Source organism: Propithecus coquereli, unplaced genomic scaffold (genome assembly GCF_000956105.1).
Source record: "Propithecus coquereli isolate 6110/MARCELLA unplaced genomic scaffold, Pcoq_1.0 Scaffold120, whole genome shotgun sequence".
Taxonomy (NCBI): domain Eukaryota; kingdom Metazoa; phylum Chordata; class Mammalia; order Primates; family Indriidae; genus Propithecus; species Propithecus coquereli.
The window spans coordinates 6,935,973-6,952,132 of NW_012136081.1; the positions used below are offsets into that span (position 1 = coordinate 6,935,973).

General features: G+C 50.2%; 1 protein-coding gene across 1 annotated transcript; it reads left to right on the top strand.

Moving 5' to 3' along the window:
* Positions 1-10,770: 10,770 nt before the first annotated feature.
* On the top strand, positions 10,771-13,703 carry MRPL11 (mitochondrial ribosomal protein L11). The gene is made up of 5 exons (XM_012665658.1): positions 10,771-10,986; positions 11,340-11,435; positions 11,876-11,969; positions 12,056-12,215; positions 13,412-13,703. The coding sequence occupies exons 1-5, from the start codon at positions 10,864-10,866 to the stop codon at positions 13,515-13,517; spliced, it is 579 nt and encodes a 192-aa protein (XP_012521112.1). The 5' UTR covers positions 10,771-10,863; the 3' UTR covers positions 13,518-13,703.
* Positions 13,704-16,160: the final 2,457 nt, after the last annotated feature.

Below are 16,160 nucleotides of genomic sequence, written 5' to 3' on the forward strand. Positions count from 1 at the left end.
TGCCACCATGAGGGACGTGAGAGAGTTTGCCCACACATTCCTGAGAGCGAGCCTCCGCCCCCGCCAACTTGCTGCATGTGAAGCTCCCAGTGTACCAGACTCCCCTGGGCCCAACCACATCCATTCCACTAACTCCCCCACCTAAAAATAGTCAAAGATAGCAACTGCTTTGCCAGTTGTCCTGGGGCCCAGCGGCTAGATGAAACACGGAAGCCGCCGGCAGCCCGTCCTCTAGGGAGCAAGGCACTCATTAGTCAAAGAGAAACTCCCTGAGAGGCCGCCACCAATCGGCACGCCCAGCTCTGTGCTGGTGCGCAGGGCCCCCACAGGGTACAGGCCCGCCGGGCCGGCCGGTCTCGCTCCCTTTTGTCCCCTGGGCTTTCAGCACTCTGCCTGCCAGAGCAGGTCCTCAGTGAGCATGGACTGAATTGCTATCACAGTCCCCAGTTTACAGATGAGGAAACTGAGGCTCAGGCAGGGGGAGAAACTTGGCCCAGGGCACACGGCCGGGCACGTGTGGAGCCGACAGTTCACCAGAGCCCCAGGGCCGGCGCGAGACAGATCGCCAGTGCTCGCGGGACCAGGCAGAGGTCTCTCGGGGTGGAGCACTGGGATTGGAGCTGCACGGGCACAGCTGGCCGTAAGCGGCCTCCGGGACCGGGGGGTGGTCCTGTCCCAGCATCATCGGGTGGGGGGAGAGGAGGGAAAAGTTGGGACACCACCAACAGACACAGATGCCCACGTCCCAGCCATGGCTTCTGGCTCTAAATCCAGTGCTCTGTCTCGAGAACTCCAGCTTCTCAACCTCTCTGGGCCTCCAGTTCCTTATTTGTGAAACGGGAATAATTATAACAGTACCTGCCTGTGGTGGATTACGATTTTGCAGTTTTGTTCTGAAATCCGGTTGTTCAGCGCTCCCTTCTCTCTCTTCAGTCTAGATCTTGTCCCGATTGCTTCAAAAAAGAGACAAAGAAAGGAATGAGATAAAAACTTTATTTCTTTAATTCTTGGGTTCCAGTGCCTGAAGGCAAGGGGCTGGCATAAACAGTTGGAAGAGCGGTTGTGTATCTAGTTCAGAAAAGATGTTGAAAAAACAAAGAGTAGCAGCAGTAAACTCTTTCTGGGCTAGGAGATTTGGGGGTGGGAGGGAGAGCTGAGATGCTGGGCTCTGCCTTTGAGGCCTGGCTAGAGCGGAGGGTGGGTTTGGGGAAAGACAGGCCACACAGATGTAGCTGGGGACCCCGAGCAGGGGAGACCTTGGCCTCACTTCTCAGGCTGTGGCCTTGGAGGAAAGCCCTGGCAGCAGAACAACAATAGCAGCAGCGTGTGGGTTTGTCCCCGGAGTCTTAGAGATGCACAGTGGCATGGGAAAGCCTTGAAGTTTCTGTGCCCCAAAATTGCAACGCTCAGGAAGGCTGGAGTGTCCTAAGGGGTCTCATAGCTCAGGGTACCTGGATTGACAGCTAGAGGCCAGTAAGATGCAGGTATCTCAGTAGAAGCTGGCGACGAAGATAGCCAGGCCCCAGGGACACTGGTCCTCTTGCTCCTCCCAGTGCCATGACCCTAGGGAAGTCCCTGCCCCCGAGAGGCCATTCCAAGTAGGAGAGAAGTGAGGAGAACAGCAGACGCAGAAGAACTGAGTTTAATCTGAAATGACTGAGAAAAACTGGAATTTACTCAACTACATTGTCTCCCAACAGGTGCCATGGCGACAGAGAGATGATGTTTAGTTCTAGGACAGGGGTGAGCAAACTACAACTGCCGGAGCCCGGAGCCCGATCTAGCCTGCTGCCTGCCTTTGTAAATAGCGTTTCATGGGCGCGCGGCCACACCCACTAGCTCATGCACCACGGCTGCTTTCCCACGACTGCGGCAGAGTTCAGTGTTAACGGTTGTGGGAGCGTCTGTATGGCTCTCAGCTTCGGAAATATTTACGGTCTGGCCCCTTACAAAAAAAAGTTTGCTGACTTCTAGTCTAGAAGGCGATGGAAATTATAATTTATGCCCCCTTATATTTACTTATTTTTCTTTTCGTAGAGACGGGGTCTCGCTCTGTTGCCCAGGCTGGAGTGCAGTCATGCAATCACAGCTCACTGCAGCCTCCAGCTCCTGGGCTCAGGTGATCCTCCTGCCTCAGCCTCCCGAGTAGCTGGGACTACAGGCGCCACCACCACACCCTTTCGTATGCCCCCTTTTATAATGAAAGGCCTAATGGCTTGAATATATGATACTCTTGATACCCCAAGAGTGTCATTGTGGGAATTAAACCAAAGGGTGCTGTAAACAGCTCATTTCCGTGCCCGCCTCTTTCTGCATTACAAGGTATCCCAAAACTTAGTGACTTAGATAATAAATAGTTCTCATCTTACTCAGTTTCTGATGGTCAGAAATTTGGAGCAGTTTAGGCTGGATGGCTCCGCCTTGGGGTCACTCATGAGGTTGTAGTCCAACGTCAGCTGCAGCTGTCATCATATGGAGGCTTAGCAGGGGCCCAGGGACCCCCTTCCCAGGAGACTCACTCATGCACCTGGCAGGCAAGTGCTGCCTGTTGGTGAGAGGCAACCATTCCTCTGCTCAGAGACGTCTCCTTGGGCTGCTTGAATGTCCTCACATCATGATAACTGGATCCCGCAGAGTGAGTGACCCAAGACAGCAAGACTGAAGCTACAATGTCTGCTTTTTTGTTTTTTTGATTTTTTTTGGTAGAGACTGGGGTCTTGCTATGTTGCCCAGGCTGGTCTCAAACTCCCGGCCTCAAGAGATCCCCTTGCCTCAGCCTCCCAAAGTGCTAAGATTGCAGGTGTAAGCCACTGTGTCTGGCTTTTTTTTTTTTAAAGCTAGCCTCAAAAGCCACACACCATCATTTTTGTGATGTACTATTGGTTGCGCAGATTAGCCCCAGCCACTGTTCCAGAAGCCTATACGAGGGTGCGCATGCCAGCAGGCAGGGAGCACTGAGGGTCATCTCTAAGGCTGGCTACCACAGACTGCCCTCTGGCTCCCCGCCCACCCCATACTCCATTACTGCATTAGCTGGAAGTCCAAAGTCTCATCACCTTAATCAGGTCTGGGTGTGCATGAGGCATCTCAGGTATGGTTCCTCGGCTACAGCCCCTCAAATACAGTTCCTCTCCATCTGGAAACCTGTGAACTAAAGAGATATATTATCTTCCCCCTGAGCACCCAGCAGACAGTGGTGGGACAGACATAGGGTCACTGCTACATGTACCTTTGTGTTCAAAGCATGGGAATATGGGAGGCATGCAGGAGTCACTGGTGCCTGGCAATTGTGAAATCCAGCAGGGCACAAGTTGGCAGTTTGTTTATTAAGACTCCAAGTCTTAGTCTTAATACAGAAGTAAGTCTGAGAAAAATTACCCATGGCTCTTCGGTCCATCCTCTGAGCTTAGTTCCACCCCCTGAGTCATCTTTCCTTTTCCATGAAAGGTAGCTTGTGCCTGCAGCGGAGTGGTTTTATTTGCTTGTGTCCTGTCTGTAGAAGTTTCGGGACCCGAATGGCTTTTTCCTGTTTACACTGTCTGTCCTTGACAGTCCAAGTTGGCAGTGTTTCAGCCAATATAATTCTCTTAAAAACACTGTGGATTCCTATGAATTTTATTCACTCCTTCAGACTATACCTACAAATCTCTTTGAGATAAGTCCCTCTCTGCCGTGGGCTTATGCTGATTGACAAGTCCCTTAATGCTCCTAGAAGTCTTATTGTTTGACTGAATGGTTCTACAGCTATCCCCTTGGCTTTGACTTTATACCACATTTTCCTACGTTTGATCTTTTCCCAGAAGCCATTTCTTAATTTTAGCATTTTTGCTGGCTGGAGAAGCTGGGGATTTTTAAAATCATCAAACCTAACTCTCTTCAGTTTAACAGTGCTTTGTCAGTTTATAGCTTTCCTTTTACATTTTACTCTAAGCAGGAAGGAGAAATTAGATGGTACCTTCACCATTTGCGTGGAAATCTCCTTAGCTAGACCATGCAGTTCATTAGGCACATTTCCTACTTTCCACATTACCACAGGTGAGAATGTTGCTAAATTTCCTGCCGCTGTATAACAAGGATCTTCTTGCCTTGAGATCCAATGACATTTTCCCACTTTCCTTTCAGCCTCCACTGTCAGTTTTATCGAAGGCCATCAGTCGTCTACTGGCAGTATCCTTAAGGCAGGGGCAGAGAGACTCATAAGGTAGCCCCGTGATCCTCACCTCCTGGAATCCACACCCTTGTGTAGTCCCATCCCCTTGAGTGGCGGCAGGACCTGTGACCTGCTTCTAACCAACAGTATATGGCAAAAGTGAGGGATGTACGTGATTAGTGATGGTGCGATTATGTTACGCAGGTTCACCTGCGTACTGGAGTACGTAGCACCTGTCTTACTGGAGTCTTTCTCACTCCTTTGCTGGCTTTGAAGAAGCAAGCTGCCATTTTGTGGGCTGCCCATATTGGGAGGCCCATGTGTCAAGGAACCAAGGGGATCTCTCAGAGCTGAGGATGGTTTTCAGCTAGCATCCAGCAGAGAACTAAAAAGCTCAGTCCTAGAGCTGCAAGGAATGGAGTTCTGCCAACAAAAAAGGATCCTTCCCCAGTTGAGCCTCAGATGAGACCACAGCCTCAGCCAACATCTTGGTTTAAGCCATGTGAGACCCTGGGCAGAGGACCCTGCTTAGCCATGCCTGAACTCCTGATCCCACAGAAATTGCGAGGTAATAAGTATGTGTTGCTTTAAGCTGCTAAGGTTGCGGTACGTTGGTATACAGCAGTAGATAACTAACGCAAAGGCTTTCAGACTTTTGCCAACACTATCCTCAAAGTCTTTCTACTCTCTGCTCGTTACCCAGTTCCAAAGCCACTCCCACATTTTTAGGTATTTGTTCTTTACCCCACTTCTGGCACCAAATCTATCAGTTATTGCTGAGTAACAAATTACCCAAACCAAGCAACTTAAAACAATAAGCATTTATAACCTCAGTTTGTGAGGATTTGAGAACTCAAGAACAGTTTAGCTGGGTGTTCCAAGGTAAGCAGGTCTATGCAAACCTACCCCCAAAAGCCAAGGAAGCTGAGAGGCTAAAGAAAGCGACCAACAAACCTAATTTCACAGAAAGAAACATTTAAAAGGGACTTACAAACAGAAGCAATGTCTTGGGAGGCTGCGAAACAGCGGATCCCTGCACCCGCCCTACAGAAAGTATTCTTTATATAGCAAGCGTTTAGGGTAAAACACATGAGCTGGTCATGTCTTCAGACTTTCTTACCAAGACTTGTGACCACTGGGGAGGTTAGATAAGTATCTTTATGAGGGGTTATCTAGGCATTGTTTAAAGACCTCGCTACTGCAGAGCCCCTTGGTATGTGGAAGTCAAACACTGGTGATCGTGGCATTTTTGTTTCAAGAAGGCATCTCTCTTGCCATACAATGGGCTGTTTTCCTACACTGGGTGGTTCTGGCCCAGAGTATCTCATGGAGTTACAGTTAAGAGGCCGTTGGGAGGCTGGGCACGGTGGCTCACGCCTGTAATCCTAGCTCTCTGGGAGGCCGAGGTGGGCGGATTGTTTGAGCTCAGGAGTTCGAGACCAGCCTGAGCAAGAGCGAGACCCCGTCTCTACTAAAATAGAAAGAAATTAATTGGACAACTAAAACTATATAGAAAAAAAATTAGCCGGGCATGGTGGCGCATGCCTGTAGTCCCAGCTACTCGGGAGGCTGGAGCAGTAGGATCACTTGAGCCCAGGAGTTGGAGGTTGCTGTGAGCTAGGCTGACGCCACAGCACTCACTCTAGCCAGGGCAACAGAGTGAGACTCTTTGTCTCAAAAAAAAAAAAAAAAAAAATGGTCCTAAGAGCATACAGCAAGTGAAGAAACATTTATCAAGAAAACCTATGAAAACTCAGTAAGAAAAGGGAGTCTGGGATTTAAACCAAGGCCCACCCCTCGCTCCAATGCTCCAGCTCAGCGAAATGAAAGAGATGGAAATTGCATTCCGCCCTGGGGCAGCCAGGACTACGGGGCTCCCTCTCTCCCCAGCTCCAGGCCAGAGGGCTCTCTTCCCAGGAGGGGCTGGCAGCAGCAGCTCTCACCCTGCCACAGATGCCTGGGGTTGAGGCTCAGCTCTGGGTGAGTAGAGCTGGGAGGTGGGGGCTCCCTTCTGCCACTCAGCCCCCACTGGTGGGGTGGAGGCTCAACCTTGGGCATGGAGCCCCTGAGAATACTAGGGTGCCAGGCACCTCACCCCAGCTTGTGGAAGCTGAGGAGACCCGGGGCTGCCACACTCTCCCTCCACCAAGCAGGCAGCTCCTAAAGTGGGGTGTCACTCAGAGAGAAGCATGTGTTGTTGCTGCCAGCACCAGAGCCCTGGCTCAGGGATTTCCCCTGGGGACAGAAGTGGGTGAGAGAGAAAAGAGAGAGGGCTCCAATCCTTCCCCTAAGAACTGACTTTATTTGCAACAGGTTGTGGAGAAGCCGAAGTTCAAGCCCAAGGGCACCCTCAAAACCGGGGAGGCTGTGATGAGAGGCAGTAGGGAGGAGACTGCAGGCTGAGCGGGTCTGGAGAGGAGCTGGGGAAGGAGGCACTGGAGAATGCTCCTCGTGCCAGAGCGAATCTCAGACACCAACCCCGGGGACCATTTCCTCCAGGGAGTCTCAGCGTGATTGGATCCGTTCATGGAGCAGTCTGAGTATTGTTGAAAATACAGAAATAGAGAACTCAGCTGGCGACGAGTGGAGCTTGACAGCTCAGTGTGGCCAGGGAAAGGGTCACAGAGAGTCCTGCCAAGACCACTGCTCACCCAGGTGGCTGTGGGTCCCCAAGGCTGCACCCACTAAGGAACGACATCAGAGGCTTCACACTCTGGCTGCAGGAAAGGAGGGGACAGACTGCACTAAAATAACCCCTCCGGTCACTAAATGGGCAGATAAGGATAACAAGCCCCGGCAGCCTTGCATCCATCACACACAGAAAACGGTCGGCCCACGCCTGGCACTGGGAGCCCCTGGGAGGACCAGGGAAGGGGGAGGCAGAGGAGAGCGGAGGCTGGGCCCCCTCTGACCTTTGATTGGCACCATGGAGAATCAGGGACCTGGAACTGCCCACATGCCCGTCCCTCTCCCTTATCACCCGCATTCCACCTGTCACCAAGTCCTGCCCACTTATGTCCCCACAGCTCCCACCAATCTTGCCACCCCCTCCGGGACTGTCCAGAGAGCAGGACTGAGATCCAGATCTGTCTCTCCCAACACACACACACACCCCTCCCTAGCTGTGTGACCTTGGGCAAGTCTCTCCACCTCTCTGAGCCTCAGCTCTCTCAACTGTGAAATAGCAATGATAAAGATGCCTAACGCACAAGACTGTCCTGAAAAATCGGCAAGATTGCCCAGGAAGCGTGCTCAGTGCAGGCCTGGCTCGCGGCCTGTGGGGAACGCTACCTAAAAATGCTGTCATTGTCAGTTCGGACTTCATCTTTTCTCGGCTGCACACTCAGGACAGCCACCCCAGTGGCCTCTCTGTCTCCATTCTTCTCTTCTGCCTCCATCCCCTCCAATCTGTCCTCTCTAACTCAGCCAGTGCCAGGCCCCCGTCTCAGGCTGGTCAAGGTGCCCACAGCTTCTTTTCCAAGAGTGTGGGTCTGGCCCCCCTCGGACGCTGGCTTTCTAGAATCTCCCCTCCAGGGACCCCTGCACTTGTCACAGTGCCCCAGCGATCCCGCTGTGCACTGACACCTGGGACTCAGCGCTCTGCAAGCTGAAGTCTACACTCGGTGGTACAGGATCCAAGGCCCCCGATCCGGCCCCTGCCAGCCTCTCCAGCCTGCTCCTCCCCATCTCACCCTGCACCCTCCAGCTACACCGCAGCACGCGCACTCCCTGCTGCCCATGCTCGCCTGGGACTCTCTGCCTGTTCCCCCTGCCTCCCTCAGGCTGGGGAAGGTGCCAGTCATAAGCCAAATTGCGTCCCCCCAACGATTCCTCTGTTGAAGCCCCAACCCCCAGCACCTTGCTCTGCGACTGGATTTGGACACAGGGCCTTTAAAGAGGGGATTAAGTTAGAACGAGGCTGGCTAGGGCGGGCCCGAATCCAATCTGACTGACGTCCCTATCGGAAGAGGAAATGTGGACACGCAGAGATGCGCCGGGGCACAGAGGGACGGCCGTGTGAGGACACAGCGAGAAGGTGGCCGTCTGCAAGCCAAGGAGAGAGCCTCGGAAGAAACCAAACCTGCTGGTACCTTGCTTTTGGACTTTGGGCCTCCAGAACTGTGCGAAAAGAAACTTCTGTCATTAAAGCCCCAGGTCTGTGCTATTTTGTCACGGCAGCCGGAGCTGACTCGCACGGTGCCCGTCTCTGCCCTGTGCCGCCGACGGCACCTCGCAAAGAACTGGCCACAGCGCTCTACGACTGTGCTTTCACTCGTCATCTCCTCTCCCGCTAGCTCGGGCTTTTTCCAGACGAGGGTGGTAAGCCACGAGCGGGCTACAGCATTGATCTCGAGGGTTCAGCCAGCACGCCGAAGGAAACGGAATGGACTGGAACAGAACATAGCTGAATACATCCCATAAAGACATGAACTGCCCCACGACGCTGGTGCTCCCCGGGTGTATGTCTGTGTGTGTGTCTTTAGCCACAATGTCAAAGATAGAAAGCCACTGCTGTAAGCTGCGTGACCCTCAAGGATGATGTCACACCAGCTCATTTCTGTATGTCCAGTCCAGAAAGAAAGAAAGAAAATGCGGGAAATATACACAAAGGAACACTATTCAGTCATAAAACAGAACGAAACACGAAGCATGTCTTTTGCAGCAATACGGGTGGAACTGGAGGCCATTATCTTACCTGAAACAAGTCGGACACAGAAAGACAAATATCCGCACGTTCTCACTCGTAAGGCGGAGCTAAACAATGGACAGAGAGTGGAACAATAGACAGTGGAGACTTGGGAGGGCGAGGGGGCGGGAGGGGACGGATGATGAGAGACTACTTAATGTACTTAATGGGTACAGTGGATATTATTGGAGGGAAGGACACCCTCCAAGCCCTGACTGGACTGCTACACAGTCTATGCATGTAACAAAATCGCACTTGTATCCCACAAACTTATACAAATTAAAAACAAATAAATAAAAATTTAAAAAAGGATTCATTGCACTGTGGGGCACACAGAAATAAATCAGACCCAGCCTGGCTTGCTCCAGGCCAGGCCCTCTAAGTGCTTTACCAGAATTAACCAATTTCTCGTGAGGCAGGTACATTATTGGCTGCGTTTCACTAGGAGGGAACCTGAAGCACAGCGAGGTTGATGATCTTGCCCGAGGTTTTACAGCTTGGTTCCAGAGTCTTGGTACGGGTAATGAGGCTGGGTGTCATGAAGGCCTTGATGGACTTCAGAGGCAGGGACAATGACATTTAATTAGTGAGAGTCTAGTAAGAATTCATAATAAAAAATTTATATGCGTCTCACAGTTTACAGTGTGTTTTTACACGGATTAGCTCATTTTACTAGATGGGGCAGTATGGAATCTTGGTTAATAGGGCAGGGAACCTGCAGCCTTGGGGCCACGTGTGGCCTTCTGGATCCTTGAGTGTGGCCTTTTAACTGAATCCAAATTTTACAGAACAAATCCTTTCAATAAAGGATAATATTGGCCCCCCTTTTGTGTCTCAACTTTCTTATTTATGAAAGGGGTACAATAAAAGTATTCACCTCATGCCATTGTGAGGATTAAATAAGATAATAATGCCCCCCCCTTTTTTTTTGAGACAGAGACTTGCTCTGTTGCCCGGGCTAGAGTGCCGTGGTATCAGCCTAGCTCACAGCAACCTCAGACTCGTGGGCTCAAGCCATCCTCCTGCCTCAGCCTCCCAAGGAGCTGGGACTACGGGCATGCGCCACCATCCCTGGCTAATTTTTTCTATATATATTTTTTAGTTATCTGGCTAATTTCTTTCTCTTTTTAGTGGAGACAGGGTCTCTTTCTTGCTCAGGCTGGGATAATAATGCCCTTGAAGTGCTTCACGCAGTGCCTGACATACAGTAAGTGCTCAGAAAACAAGTTAAATGATACAATAAGATGCTGGCTTATTTGACTGGTCATGGATAATGTTCTGGACCTGCTAAGCCTCACGACAGCTCTGAAGATTTTGTCTTCATTGTACAGATAATAATACCACATGCTTACTAGGTGCCAGGCATTGCTCTAAAGCACTTTGTTAACTCAGTCCTCACAACGGTCCTGAGGTAGGTGCTACCTATTATAATACCCATCGCACAGGGGAGGAAACAAAGCCTAAGTTAAGTAACTTGATCAAGTTCGCAGCCAGCAAAGAGGAGCACCCAGGCAGTTTGCTTCCAGGGTCTACGCTCTTAATCACACTGCCTTTCAACAACAGGCGAGGAAACAGACTCACAGTTAAGAAAGACTCCTATTCCCGGCGACCGGCTCCAGGTTAAGTTCAAACCCTAGGATTATCGCCATGTCCAGCAGATGGCGCCCCGGCGCATAGCAATCGGCCAGACCTACCACACCCACAATGCTGTGCGGGCATCAAGGGCCCAGCCTCCTCTTTAGCTGTCCGAGGTAGTGCCTGTGGGCGCTCCTTAGACAATGTGTGAACTAAGGCCATTCCAGTCCTTCCCCTATCTGCAGTTGGCAAAGTAAATGTTTTTTCTCTTTTTCTCACCTTCCTTGTCTTACTAGTTGGCGAGAGGTAGGACTGAAACAAGGATGCTATTTGTTGGCCTCACCTGCCCTGGCCTAACGTGAGGACCCTTGACCTCTGACTCAAGATGGTGGCGCCCAGAGCGTCGCTTTTGCTGCTTCCCTGAGGTGAACTAAGCCCGAAGCCCCGCATCATGTCGAAGCTAAGCCGGGCCACTCGGGCCCTCAGGAAGCCCGAGCCTGGCGGCGTGATCCGGACCATCGTGAGGGCAGGCCAGGCCATGTCTGGGCCCCCACTAGGCCCCGTCCTGGGTCAGGTGCGGCCATGGCTGGAACCAGCTGTGGGAGGCCTCGGAGCGGGGGGCTCGTACGCGGGCGGAGGGTGCGGGCTCTGGAGCCGGCGTGGTCTCGCTTCAGAGCTTGGCTCCGCTCACACGCTCTGTGGCCTTGTTTTAGTTACGTAGAGTCTTCAAACCTCAATATGCTTCGTGAGGATAAAGTGGGATGATGCATACAGATCATCTGGCACCCACAGTGCAGTTGAATCTGGGAAGAGGAAAGAGGGTGGGAACACAGAGACGTGAAGACGAAGGAGGGGACGGACAGAGCCTCCTGGCTGGCAGGAAGCCGTCCCCTCCTCCGAGGGCTAACTCCTGTGTCTCTCTCACAGCGAGGTGTTTCCATCAACCAGTTCTGCAAGGAGTTCAACGAGAAGACGAAGGACATCAAAGAAGGCATTCCTCTGCCTACCAAGATCTTTGTGAAGGTGCAGAGTCCGGACTCTGATCCCCGGTTTCCGTCTCCCGCCACCCCGCTAACCCCCATTGTTCTTTGGCCCTGGGACTGGTCACTTGGGGTTGCTACTCCTGACTAGGCACAAACAAGTCTCTGCCCATCGCTGGGCTCCATTTTCCCCATTTACACAGTGAAGACTAGACCGTATTTCTTCCGAGCCCACGTGGTCCTGCCGTATTGTAGTTCTTCCTTTTGCCCCTCCTTTTCTCTGGGGGTTCTAGAGCAGAACTGGGCCTGAAGTAGTGGTGACAAGGATGTTTGCTGCAGATTTATTTTTTTCCCTGGGATTTTGTGGTCTTTTAGAGGGACACCGTAGGGAAGTGAGTTGAAAGAAGCGGGGACAGGATGCTAGAAGTTCCCTGGCATGGGGCAGCAGGAAGCGATCTTCTCATATGTCTTTTTTCTGTTAAGCCCGACAGGACATTTGAAATCAAGATTGGACAACCCACTGTTTCCTATTTCCTGAAGGCAGCTGCTGGGATTGAGAAAGGGGCCCGGCAGACAGGTGAGGGCCAGGCTGGGCACCTGAGATTTTGGGGGCTCTGAAAGGAAACAGTAACACCTGAAGAGGCACTTGTTTCTTCCTCCCAGGGAAGGAGGTGGCAGGCCTGGTGACCTTGAAGCATGTGTATGAGATTGCCCGCATCAAAGCTCAGGATGACGCCTTCGCCCTGCAGGACGTACCCCTGTCTTCTGTTGTCCGCTCCATCATTGGCTCTGCCCGCTCCCTGGGCATTCGCGTGGTGAAAGAGTGAGTGTCTTGGAGGCGCAGTGTGAAGAGAGGGCCCATTACAGTGGAAGAATCAGCTTTTGAGCCAAAAGACCTTAGATTCTAGGGGATGGGATGAGGGTGGCAGGCCTCATTCATTCATTCATTTGGAATATATTTATTAAACAGTTGTTACCTATTAGACATTGTTCTGAACGTTGGAGACAGCCAGGAATGAGGCAGTCATGCTTGACTCTACTCAGGAGTTAGTCGCAGTCCAGAGGTAGAGGCAGATCCATAAATGGAGCGTTAGGGTGCCAGGTGGTCAGCGTTGAAAGAACTGTGGGTGTCTTGATAGCAGAGAGCACGGCTCGTGATTTTTTTTAGTGTGTCAGTGAGGGCTTCATGGGGGAGGTAACATTTAAGCAAAGACCCAGAGAAGGAGGTCAAGAACTGAGGGTGAATGCAGGAAGTGGGGAGGTCCCTGTGAAGGATAGAAGATAAGAGAGGGAAGCCAAGTGCAGTGTGCTCTGGGTGTGAAGTCCTGGGGCAGAGTGGGGAATGGTATGAGGCATGGACCTGTAGGAGGGACCTTTTGAGCTGTGCCAAGTTCAGACTTGCTCCTGGGGTCAACAGGAGTCCCCTCCCCCACCACGGGGCTTCAGATGACCTCAGGAATTGCTTCCTTGAAGTAAGGTACTGGATGGGAAGGCATCTGGCCCAGACAACAGCAGGGACAGGGACAGCATTCAGCTCCTTACTGACCTCTTGCTGTTTGTGTCACACCTCATGCCAAGGCTGACAGTTGTTTCCCAAGAAGACTGGGGCTAAGCATAGAGCAGAGATGAACTTGACTTTTCTCAAATCTTTACTTTTCCTGGGAGCACAGAGATGAGTAAATCTGATTCCTGCTCTGTGGGAGACACACGTGGACAGCCCATGACTTCATCATTGAACAAAGTATTTGGGGGCACAGAAGAAGGGCCAGTTAACCTGGAATGGGGTATAGCTGAGGCCTCAAAGGATGAATAGGGCTTTAATAAGGGAATAAAAGGCAGAGGGTGGTGGGGGTCGTGGGGTGGCATTCCTGGCAGAGGAGACATGAGCAAAGGTATGGAGGCTGGGAAGTCCAGGGAGGGAGACGGGCCAGGCAAGCTGGGCTCTGAGACAGTGACACGGGGCCTTGTGAGCCCCCACCAGTGACTGGCCACTCACCATCTGTCTCTCTTCACCTGCAGCCTCAGTTCAGAAGAGCTGGCAGCCTTCCAGAGGGAGCGAGCCACATTCCTGGCTGCTCAGAAAGAGGCAGACTTGGCAGCCCAGGCAGAAGCTGCCAAGAAGTGACCCTCTGCCCTCCACACCAAGATTCCGAAGGAAGCGGCTGGGCAGGGGGCCAGTTGGGAAAGCTCTGCCAAAGGGGAGGAAGGGAGGTCACACCGACCCGATCATTATTTTCTTGACTTTAAATGATATTTTTACACATACGGCTGTATCAAGGAATCAAGCCTGAATAAACATCCTTTGTCACCCACTCTCAACTTCTGACTTGGGACCCCAGGGAAGGGGACCAGTACTGATGGTAGCCAACATGGACAGACATTAGGAAGTAGGGGTCTTCAGGCTGCTTCGATGTGGAAACCGAGGCTCAGCAAAGCAGTGACTTGCTTAGTACCAGAGGTGGGAGTGGAACTCAGGCCTTCCGACTGGGAATCCTGTGTTCTTCCCCTCCCAGGGCTGTGGGAACGGGCAGGGTGCGTGGGGACCATGGGTGCTGGGCTTGGGTGCTGCTTGCTTCTTCCATCAGAAATCCCTTACGTCCTGGGGCCTTGCCACCTCAGCAGAAACAGATCCTGTGTGGATTTCAGCTCACAGCCCAGGCAGGGTGACCACACAGTACCCAGATCCCAGGGGCTACTCCAGGCCCCCCTACTAGGCTCCTGACCCTGACTCTGGGTCAGACATTAGCTGTACTGGAACTATTGCAGGTTTCGCAGCTACACACCCAGAGAAGGAGCAAAGCTTCAGTAGGTACCTGCTCAAGCAGGAGAAGTCCTTGGGAAGCCCTCGGCCTCTTGTTTTCCCCATTATTTAGAATGTGAACAATTCCTGTCCTTTCAGAGAAGGGAGGAGGCGTTGGGGGAGGAAGGGGTTTGCATTTACTGAGCATCTGTTAGGTGCTAGACACTTCATTTTCCACTGAAAAAATCTGGAAGGCATAGAAAAACACATATAAGAAAATAAAAACGTTATGTAATCCCACTACCCAGTTGGGACTCTTGCCAACATTATGGTGTAGGCCAGGCGTGGTGGCTCATGCCTGTAATCTTAGCGCTTTGGGAGGCTCTCTTGAGACCTAGACTTCGAGGTAGCAGTGAGCTGTGATTGCACCACTGTACTCTGTCCTGGGCAACAGAGACTCTGTCTCTTAAAAAAAATTAGAATATATATATAGGTGTATTTCTACTCTTTATTTTTTGTCTTTGTGTGTATACTTATATGTAGTGCTTTTTGAAAAACAAATTAGGGTCATATTCTATGTACTGTCATACTCTATTTTTTCTTTGTTTTTGTTTTATTGAGACAGGGTTTCACTCTGTCATCCAGCCTGGAACTCCTGGGCTCAGGTGGTCCTCTTGTCTCAGCCTCCCGAGTAGCTATGGCTACAGGCATGCGCCACCACACCTGGCTAATTTTTAAATTTTTTGTGGCGATGAGGTCTCACTGTGTTGCCCAGAGTGGTCTTGAGCTCTCAGACTCAAGCGATCCTCCCACCCCGGCCTCCCAAAGAGCTAGGATTACAGGCAGGAGCCACTGTGCCCAGCCTTGTATTTTCTTTTTTAGTGGTTACATAAGATTTCAGAATACATCCTTAATTTACTAAAATATATCTTATGTTTTACCACTTCCTGAACAATGAAAGAACCTTATAATAGTTTAATTTCACTTACCCATCTCCTGCCTTGTGCTAACATTGTCATGTATTTTAATTCTTGTGGGCTTTATAACATATATAGAAATTAGAGACGTGGCAGCATGGGCACAGAGCATGGATGGGAGGAGGACAAATTAATTAAATAACTATTTAAATTAGTTAAATTTAAATTAATAGTCCTATTAATTTAAATAGTTAATTTTTAAAATATTTACCCACATAGTTACCTTTTCTGGTGCTTTTCATTTCTTTCATCAGTACTATATTTCCATTGCATATCATCTTCCTTCATCCTGGAGAATTTCTTCTAGTATTTCTTCTAGTGAAGATCTGTTGGTGACAAATTATCTCAACTTATTTCTGTCTGAAAATATCTTTATTTAAACTTCCACTTTTGAAGGATAGTTTCATTGGGTATAGAATTCTGTAGGTTGGCAGTTGTTTGTCTTCTGACTTTAGTAATTTTGGTTGAAAAGTTAGCCATCATTCTTATTATCATTCCTTTGAAGATAATGTGTCTTTTCCCACTGATTGTGTTTAAGGCTTTTTCTTTATCATTAGCTTTCAGCAGTTTGACCATGATGTACCTAAGTGTGGTTTTCTGTGTTCTTATTTTGCTTGAAGTTTGCTGAGATTCTTGCACCTCTGGGTTGATGTCTTTGATTAGTTTTGGAAAATTCTCAGCCATTCTTAAAATATTGCTTCTGCCCTATTCCCTCTCTTCTTCTGTTCTCCAATTACATGTGTGTTAGACCTTTTGGCTGTGTCTCACCAATCCCATATGCTCTGTTCAGTCTGAATATTTTCGATCGAACTCACTGTCTTCTGTGTTCAGTCTGCTGTTAAACACATCCAATGAGATCTTAATTTTAGATTTTATATTCTTCAGTTCTGGAATGATGTCCATTTGGTTCATTTTTACAGATTCTGATTGTTGAAATTATTTTTTGATCCATTTGCCCATCTTTTAAAAAATATTTTTAATCTTTCTTATCCATTTGTTCATTTTTTTCTCTATATTTTTAAACATCAATCACAGTTATTTTCTACTTCTT